Here is a 10394-nt window from a genome sequence, read left to right as displayed (position 1 = left end):
GCCTTAGTTCTACTGTATTGCTAATCTGGCCCCACTACACTGTGGTTAAGGTTTAGGTCCCCTCATTGCTTTGGAAACCGTTATCTACCAGTTAAATTTACAGGAAAACATACATATTAAACTTTTTAGGCAACAGTCACAACAAAACAAGTGGTACTATCGCTACTTTGCAGCAAATGTTGTTCAGTGATTACCTTTTGAGATGTAAATAGTTGACACTTTCTTGATGGCAGAGCTCCAGCAGCCCGAAGGGGTGCCATGCGGAGTACCATACTCATAGTAACCCATGCTTTGATTTTCTCGTGGTCATTTTGGCTAGCAGTAAATTTGCTTGTGGACACGTACGCACGACGGCAATGATGACTACGATGACAACGATTATGAATATGACTATGACGACAACAGCTATGACGATGATGATTGCGATGTGAAGTATATATGAAGTAATTCATATTTGAACTGTGGTTGTAGATGAATGTGAAGAATGATCATCGAACTAAATTTTCAATTTAAGCAATTGGAAAGAAGAAGCCTGAAAAAAATCAGGGCTTCAATGGGATTCGAACCAGTGACCTCTGCAAAATACCGGTACGATGCTCTACCAATTGAGCTATGAAGCTATGAAGGTAACTTAGTTTTGCTGGCAAATAAAGGCACAAAATATTTTGTTTTTTTGCTTCCTACATGTACAATCTGTAATGTGGTTTCTGGCATTTTAAATACCTTTTTCTGACAATATTCCATGTGCAGCTGTAGTCTGCAGAGAGATTTAATGGACCCAACTTCCATGCCTTACCCGTGAACGTTATATACAATAGAACAGCAGTACATTTTCTCTAGTCTGCTGCATGTAATTGCTGGTTGGTTAAATTGAGAGGCACCAGCCATGCAAGGTTGGCATGCCACATTGAAAGAAAATCAGTACTAAAAAAATGTACATACATGCATAATATTTGGGAAGTATTCATGCATTAATGTTGAAATCTATTTCAGTCAAGAAGTGTGGATAAACAACATGCGGTAATCACAGTGAACACAGAGAATAGAGAGTACAAGTTGCATGATCTTGGAACTTTGAATGGCGTAAGTACTGACTCTGTTGTGTCATACATTTGCTGATGATGTACATGTAGAATGCGCATGTTCTCAGGGCTGTTAATAAGGGCCGTAACCCGTAACACCTGTTATGGCTGAGTATGTTTGATGGTCCCTTGATGTTATGGGTGCACTGACCTGTTGTTTATACCATTCCCTCATAAAGTAACAAGTCTGCTACGGGTGTAAAGATCAAGGCTACAGGTGAATTAAAACTCAATGACAGCCCTGTGTTCTTGTTTTACATTACATGTACCACATGTGTAAGTGATTGAGTTCAACCATTTTTGTGCCATACATATTTGTTGTGAATTAATTAACACGTTTTAACCACCTCCTTAACGATGTAAATATAGCATGATTTTCTGTTTAGGAAATAAAGATTAAATTTCAAACTGTTTATTATTATTTACATGTGCATCATGACTAGTTACCTATCAGAATGTAATTAAATCTATTCATGTAATATATAATAAAATAATAACTACTATAAAATGTCCTCAATGCAACTTCAAATTTTGTGGACCAAAGGTGGTAACATTAATGGTGTTTTACTGTGTTACATGTAAATATTACATATATTCTTACATGTAACTTACATACTGTAATCTTTGGTATTTTTTGTTATCACCGAGGCTTAAAACTGCATAGTTGTAGTATTTATTTCCTTATTTACTGACTCCTTGTTTTTCTTGCAGACATTTGTGAATGAAGTAAGAGTAAAGCAGCATCCAGTTGATCTAAAGTTGAGAGACAACATTCGATTTGGATATGATATCCTTTATCAATAATGTATGAATTTAAATGCAAACTTTCGTTAAATTAAATCCTTGTAGAGAATGTGTCTTTCTCAAGAACATGATTGCATGATTTAACAAACGCTTGAGCTTTACAAATGTGGGATGTTTTCAAGTTCTCATGTTGGTGTGCTACTGTCATTAGAGAACAGACCCTCTGGCATTTAATAGCTTTGTGTATTGATCAATTTTCAAAGGGCTGGCAAAATCTTGAAAGCTTTCTGTAAAATTGAACAGAAGGTCTAGATTGACCTTAACACTGGAGTGCCTGAACAGACTAACCGAATTTGTAATGAAAGTACTAAATTAGTTTTAAAAGAAACAAAAATCAAACTAATCATTGATTTTCATCTGTTTTCCCATTGAATAGGCCCACTTACATTGTGTTAACTGATTGGCCATATTTTGTTTTTATTCTTAACATTATATACTGCACTGGTAGAACTTTGCAAAGTCATTAATTAGCAGATTTTTGTGTGCTTTCTTTTCATAGAGTCTTTTTTTTTTTCATGTTTCTTTTATATGAGTAAAAATTCGGCTTTCTTTACATGTACATGTACTTAGCTAGCATAGCTAATCAGCCAAGTGTGTAATTTCACAGTTTTATAAAATTAATACATATAATTAGAAACTTTTACTCACTTTCAAGTCTGCATGGTGCTTTCACCAAATATGTTTTGATGTTCAATGGTTTTTAGTTGTACTGGACCTGGAACATTTTTTGGGTCAAGCAAAACTTAAAACTATTTAACTTTTGAGAGAATAATGAATGAGTTATATTTGTCATGGCTTGCCTTTATTTACAATTATCTCCAATGGAAAGCTTTAGAGATTATTTTAGAAGCACATTTAATAATATTTTCTCATTGAAAGTCTTAACTGGCTTTACATAAAATTAACATAACGAAAAAATCAGAAAAAAAATATCTCATGATATCTTCAAAAAAAATGCCATCAATTGAAAAACATCAGCAGTGACTTTTATCTTCATACATTGAGTATATTTAGTCATGATAATTATTACCACTATCCTCCCTGGAAATTTGTACTTCTGGAGCAAATTTGACTGGCCAGAAAAAAAAAAAATATACATACAGTATATATATTTGTAAGACCCTTGATTATGGCATAAGCTGTTTAAATAATGTATCAATTGACAGACTTTCATTTTGATTGGGTATTGTGGTACCAGGCATAATTTAATGAAATTACCACCAACATAAGTGTATGCAAATTACTTGCAGCATGGCAGAATTGTTTCTCTTTTTGTGGCATTTGAACTGTGTATGAAACAAGCTAACCGTCGTTTTACCGAGATAGTTTAGCTGTTATGGATAATCAAGGGTACGATGCAACCTTTTGAAGAGGAGAAGCTTTATCTGGTGTATTTTTCAGACACCATTTCCAGAGCAACTGTTAATTATGGTGAACAAAACACGTACATCTGCCCCTGTTCGTGTACAGCCATATTGCCTCCCTGTTGTCAGCCGGTCGTACAACACCAGGTAAAAAAACACTAAATTTTGTCAATCATTTTGTGATTCAGTGTCATCGATGTGTGCTCAAACTAAACCAACTGTTTGGTTTAACTACAGTTCTTCATAAAAGGTTAAAAGTTCTTAAATCCAACATAATAAAATGTCGTTATAAATGTTGGCCTGTAGATGGTCAAATTTGTAGGATTTATATATCAGAACTATAGGTTCTTTTAATGCAATGGGTCTGTATTTGTTGAACATTTGTAGTTTGGTATAATATTTTGTTTTACATGTATTTTTATTTCACTTTAATTTTTGAGGTTTTTGATGACTAATATGTTGATCTGTTTTGCTTCAAAACACAACTGTTTTATGTAAATTTTTTCCATGCTGTCAAATTACATATAGATCACTTTTATTGCATAAGGCAGTGCTTATTGTGTGCAGTGAAGGCTGCTATCTGTTTGAATTAGTAATTAAATAATTTTATGTCATGTTGTCTGTAAACTTAAGTTGGAAATTGTATTTCCTTGGCCATTTATTTCCTTTTAATTTACAAAAATCACACTGCCAAAAACTAGAGACTGTAAATAGACAAATGTAAATTATGCTGTGTGAAATATGTGGTGATGATGAGTGCAGTATATTCTGTTCTGTGTTTGAGACTAACTTTTATGTAACTAAACTGTATGCAAATTTTCTGGTTTATCTATGTGTCCATTTACAAATTTACAATACACTGCCGTGTACATGTATATTGAACATATTTTTCAAATATATATATATATTTTTTATCAGAAGCTTGGTCATTTCCTTTCATGTTTGTATTTCTTTTGAATCAAACACCTTTTGAATTAATACTAACAGCTTCCATCCAAGAAGCAATGAACTGGCAAGAAAACCTGTATTCATTTTATAGGCTTTTGTGGTTAAGACACCTGCAATGCATTGTGGGATTTGTTGACATCAGACTGAGGCTACCCTCCAGGCAGGTGTTGTTGATGAAACATAGCAGGTGTTGCGGGTGGGGTGACTGGTGCTATCAGTCAAAGACAATCGATTCTACTGTCAAGCTAACTCAAAGCAAGAGAGAAATAAATTAAACTTGCCACTGTTTTTTGTCAGTAAAGCTAAAACCTCCTTTACCTACCTACCTAAGCCAGTTTAATTAAGTTTGGGCATTTATGTACATTGTAAGGGTCTTTAAGATCAGCTGGGCCAATGAAGAAATGTTACGAGACAGAAATGGCCAATTAGCATATGAAAGGATTAAAGAAGAGCCTTTGTTTGCTTAGAAGCAAAGAACCTATTCTTTAAGTGTGGTTTTGTGACAGTTTAGGGAAGGGTGGATAAGGGAAAAAAAATTATTTGGCTGTATTTTTGCTTTGCTACAGTGATCAGAATTTCCTTTTCACTTTTGGCTTTTCATTTAACTTGAGGTTTTTGTGAACAAAACAGTGATCATCATTCAAATTTCCTGACCTTCTTCAGTTTGTAGATTTGAATTTATTTTAAGGGATCAGCTGATATGCAAATTCAATGTAGTTTTTGACACTTCAGTTCTTTGGCTCCAATCTTGAAGCTCTTGGTGGATTTTTCTTTCTTCTAAAGCGTCAGAAAAGATCAGAATACAATCAGAAACGTCCTTGTTTATTTTGATATGTTTTGACTTTGGTTTTTCCCTTTCTGATCACTGTCTTACGGATTGTATTAAATTATAATGAGTCAGCTACCAGACACCATTTGTAATGCAGTTTTCCACTGATCACCACAAAAGGATCAAGACATTGAATTTGAAATCAAGATTTTTCCCTTGGTATACATGGTTGCCAAGTGGAGGGAACACATGTGTTGAGCGGCTTGAATGTACATGTAATGTTGCTTTTCTGTGTGAGAGTATCATGTCAAGACAAGATTCTTTATGGCCCTAAGTGGATATCAATTGAAGAAAACAGCACTCTGTGTGATGTTCTACGCTGTGCTACAGGCGATAAATATTTGTCAAGAAAACTAAAAGTTGTTGTGGCCAGTGAGAAATCATTGAGGGATCTGTCCTTTGTGAAGCTCGGTCTTCCAGTGGTGATTTTGGATAAAAATGACAAGAAGATTGTGAGCTTCCTGTTGAAGCCTGACGATGCTGTTATCACAGTAAGCAATCTTTATTTTGTGAGTGAATGTGAACAAAATGTTTCCCCAAGATAGTAGTAGATTTAATTTCTAACATTAGCATTGAGATTTTGTCGATGTGATCTTGGTTTGTGGAGTGCTGTTTCGAAGGTAATGTCTGGCTCTTATGGCCTAATAAATAAATGTTGTTTGTCATGGTAAATTTTGCTGAAAATCAAAATGAGCTTGTTTGGATGTGAAGTCAAGAAATGGAAGACTGAATGTTCAGTTTATATAGAGAGGCTTGACGTTAAATGTTTACACTCCATATGATTTGATTTAAGTGTCAAATCTAGTTTACAAGGAGTCTATTTTTGTGTCTGGGCCATTAAAAAGCCACATAGTGTTACATAGATGAAAAAAACTGTTGCTTCAATGGATAAGCACAGCTGTGCATGTTGACATTGTTACATCATTTTTCAAAAATTGTATTTTTCTTCTGTGTTGGCAAGAAGCTATTCAAATGTTTTGATGGCAGCTCACTCAACTGAACAGAGAACAGAACAAAAATGATAGGGATGAAGATATTGTGGAATCGCAAAATTAAATAATTATCAAATGTTTACGTACCTAAACTCATTTAGTTCTTGACTTTTTCAGGGTTCATTACTAGACCATGACATTGTTTACCACTAAACTTCTCGTCTAAATATTATTTTTAGGTGGTCTAGTATATTATATGCAAGAAATTTTGGAATGCTGTATGGCAGCTGATAAGGGACAATGCCAAAATATTTCTCAAATTCCAAAAAGAATATTTCAAATCTGAAAAACTCTAACTTACAAATCGTAATAAAAGTATTGACTTCACCAATAACTTTTTACTTCAAAGTAGTTTATTAATTACATTTGCAGAGAATCTTTGTCAAAATTATCCGAGAAAAACATTTGCAAATTGCCCCCAAACATTTTAGAATGGTCTGCCACAGATGTGGAAGAGAATTTGGGATATTGGAATTGGAATTTCTGGAATACAGTCAAACCTGTATATAACGGCCACTGAACAACTTCCCAAAAATCGTCCATTATATTTACTGTTAAGTTGACCTGCATATAGCGGTCACCTGTGTATAACGAACGTGGTCACCCTTTAAACTTCCTGAATCCACAATTTTATTTCTTTTATCTGTATATAACGGTCACGAAACTGGGTTACGATTAACATATAATGACAAATTTTAGTCATCAGCTCGTTAAATAGCAGCCACCAAGGACATGGACATTTTTGTCATATTTATTGTGTTTCTGTTCACAATTGCTGTCAATAAATGTAAATTGAGTGATTTTCCACTTAAAACATTGTTCATTTGCTTCCAGTAGACTTTTACTGCACCTCCCTAAAAGTACACCATGGATATTTTATGGGCCTTTTTTATGGTGTTTATTGCAATGCTGTTACTCGTTATTGTCAACAAAACGTAAATTGAGTGATTATTTGCACATAAAAGTGCTAGTTATTGACCTCCAGGGGAGTTTAAAGGAAACCTGTGTACAGCAGTCATTGTGTATATAACGGTCACCTGGCAATTTCCCAAGGGTGACTGTTATATACAGTGTACAGGTTTGACTGTACATACTACTGAATTTCCTTGAAAAGTGTACTTGAATTAAAAAAAAAAAGAAAAAAAAATGGCCTGAGGTCTATGAACCACGACACATGTAATTTTGTAATTCCATGGTTTTGTAAATGGCATATCTAAATGTACATGTACTGAATGGAATGTTATTTGGTTGCGGATACCATACTTGTCTGTGACTAAAGTAATGGAATTACATGTACTAAAGGCATCTGCGGTTGAGTGTCAATTGATATCGTTATACCATATCGATACCTGTTCAACATTCAACCGACATCTCCATTGATACTCGGTAACAGTCGATCAATGTTTATGTTGAATTGGGCGACAGTTGACTGATTTTCACAGACGCCATCAATTGCCAATCAATATATATGAGTCAGTTGACATTCAATGACTGCTAACTATCTACCAACTGACGATGGAGTGTAGATCGAGATATCGATTGCATGTCAACTTAGTTTCGACCAAGTATTGATCAAGTTGTTGATTGACATGTCAATGGAGTGTCGATGGAGGCAATCGCTGAACATTCGACGTCCTGCAGATGCTTTTAGTATACATTCCAATTAATGAACAAATTTGGGTGATCAGTCCTTACTCTTTCCTACATGTTAAACAATCCTCTTAAGGATTACGTATTTAAAATAGATCAAGCTTGATTTGTGGGTGCAAAAGGTATACAATCATGTGTTTCTTAACTGTTAAAACACTCAAACACATTTCGCGTAGAGCTTTGCCCTCGTAGGAATGGGCAAGCATTTTACAACAGTGAAAAGAACCCAGAGAGACAGCACTACCATAATGGAAGTGAACATTCACTGGACACAGCTTGGGAGGCTAACAAAAGCCAGGTTTAATTTTTCTCGAATAAATATTTGAGTTAATTTCAATTAATGTACATTTTCCCTGTACCTTGGATAAATTCATATACATGTACATGTAGTAGTATACAGTGTTGTAGGGGTTTCATAATAAGGGTCGGGTTCCAGGCAAATTGACCAGCTGTGGATATAATGTAGCCCACCTGGTTTGACCATCTAGAGGACAGTTTTTCATACAAAAAAGGTCACTTCTTAAAGTTTCACCCACTTGTGAAAACCAGTTGCCCTCCTGCTCAAAATGATAAATGAAACCCTTGTTACATGGGGTTGTATGTAGCTACATGTAAGTAATGCGGTAGAGACCAAAATTACTGTCCTGAAATTTAACCATGGTGTTTGTATAAAACAGTTTTCTACAAATCAGCGTTTGTGCACAAGTATGACTTAATTCAAAGTCAACAGAATGAGAATTTGAACACCACTCTGAGTAACTACCCCAGATGTATTTTTTAAAAAAAAAAATAAAATCAGTGTAAAGAATGACTTTAATGTCCGTTAACAAATGAGCCCTCTTATAATTTGGTAATGGACACCTGATACAGGATACCTGCAGTTTGTTTCCATGCAACCACCATGAACTTAACAGTCTCTTAATCAATAAGTCCAAGTTGTACTTGCACATGTACAGTCTACATGTAAATAATTGGCATCATAATTAATGGGTAGTTTTCTTCATAGTAGCCTCACTGTGCTGCAAAAACCTATGCTCTGAGGTCAAGCCAGACTTGTAACTACATGTACCTTTAATCAATGATAAAGAAAAAAATAAATAAATGTTAAAATATTTTGACACTTACTGAATTTTAATAAACTTTGAAGAAAATTGACATTTTGGCATAGAATGAATGCTTTTAAATAATTGTTCAAACTTGTAAACTGGTGAAAATTGACTGGTTTGTTTAACCACATTTTGTTTCCTTTCACAGCCTTCAGTTCCTGAAAGAAAACTTTCCATTCAGTCCACTCAGCAAGTTAATTCAGATGAAGATGATCGTCGATCTGGAACTCCAGACCAAGAAATTCTTATGTATCATGTTAGTAAGGTCTGATTTATTAAAAGTAAAATTAACTGATTAGAATTTTAGAATTATATTGGCCTCAAGAAGCCTCATGTGGAATGTAAAAATATTAGCAAGATAGCAGCTCTGTTGTCTTACAGAGTATGAAAGTTAATTTTTAACCTTATTATTTGAACCTGTTATTAGCAGCTCTAAATCTTAAACATGTTCATTTAACGTGAATGCACAGGGACCTTGGGCTTTCAACTGGCAGAAAAAATTATTTTTGTAGTGCACATATTGTGTAGGCATTTTTGTTGTTAGAGCAACTTGACGAAATACATTACAAGAAGAATTAACCAGAAGTGCGCTAGCATTCTATTAGGTCAGTTCCATTCTGGCTCAATTAATCACTTAGTTATGAGGCTACTTTCAATTGATAGCTAAGGATAAAAATACAGATCTTGGTTTTCGCTCCTTGGCTAACCAGTACAAGTTTATTACCCCACCATGCTGGATTGAAAATAAATATGAATGGCTTCCGGGTGGAATGTGCAATTGTTTTGTTGCACCTTGCTGATGGTCCTCTTCATACTAGCCTGTGCTGCTGCTGCTCAACACACCACAAACAGTCCATATAGACTGTAGTCCATAGACTGTAGACTGCCTATGTCACAGATATCTAGAACTATATCATGAATTATCACCTAATTGATTTTTTTTTTCTCCTTATAGGGCGTGCATTCACCTCATTCACCCCACTCTCAGTTTCACCCACCTTACCCCCATTATCCCTACATGACCCCAGTGTATCACCACCCATCCCCTGTAATGTGCCACTGCCCATCATGTACTGGACACAGACCTCCTGTCCACTCCCCCCACGGTAGTGCACCTGGTGGCTTTGTTCATCATCAGATGGGAACTCATACAAGCTGGGCTCACGGACAACCTACCGCATTCCAAGTCAGGTTTGTCTGCTTTGAATCATATTGAGTGAGCAATATACATGTTTGTTCCCTCCATACAGGTCTAAACTCCTATCAGTAACAGTGGTTTTTCTACCCGTTTACTCTTGACTGACTCATCCTGAGTTGTCTTCATAGAGCGCGTAGCATGACGCATGGGGAGCAAGAGGTGATGTGAAAAGGGAAGATTTTCCTTCCTTCCTACCCACCTGAGCCTGAACTCCTACCTGCACTGTGCCATGTGCTGTGTGAAGATGTATGAAGCCGACTGGGGACAAGTCAGCTGTTTACTGGCTTGTGTATACACTCAAGACTGTTGGGACTATCTCTGCCTGGTGCTGTATTGACTATCGCCCTTGCTCCTATGGGACTCATGGCAGCAGGCAGCTCTAACCTTTCCTCTTGCCCCATCAATTTGACTTATACAAGCT

The 10394-nt window shown here is 35.6% G+C and overlaps 1 protein-coding gene across 7 annotated transcripts in view; it reads left to right on the top strand.

Annotated features, from left to right (window-relative positions):
* The window catches only part of LOC110046333 (uncharacterized), a 29262-nt gene that overhangs the window by 990 nt on the left and 17878 nt on the right, over window positions 1–10394 (top strand). Inside the window, exons 2-6 of one of the 7 annotated variants that reach the window (XM_089291149.1) lie at window positions 994–1083; window positions 1794–1869; window positions 7825–7967; window positions 8924–9031; window positions 9731–9966. In XM_089291149.1, the coding sequence (XP_089147275.1) occupies window positions 994–1083; window positions 1794–1869; window positions 7825–7967; window positions 8924–9031; window positions 9731–9966 (653 nt within the window). Of the gene's footprint in view, window positions 1–993; window positions 1084–1793; window positions 1870–3032; window positions 3398–4140; window positions 5519–7822; window positions 7968–8923; window positions 9041–9730; window positions 9967–10394 lie in introns of those variants that run through there. The other 6 variants (XM_089291147.1, XM_089291146.1, XM_020752027.2 and 3 more) reach the window with 6 other exon arrangements.

The sequence above is a fragment of the Orbicella faveolata genome, unplaced genomic scaffold (genome assembly GCF_042242905.1).
Source record: "Orbicella faveolata isolate gen_17 unplaced genomic scaffold, um_ofav_v1 contig_24, whole genome shotgun sequence".
NCBI lineage: Eukaryota > Metazoa > Cnidaria > Anthozoa > Scleractinia > Merulinidae > Orbicella > Orbicella faveolata.
Note: the sequence above shows the minus strand (reverse complement) of the source record. Positions and strands in the feature narration are given on the sequence as shown.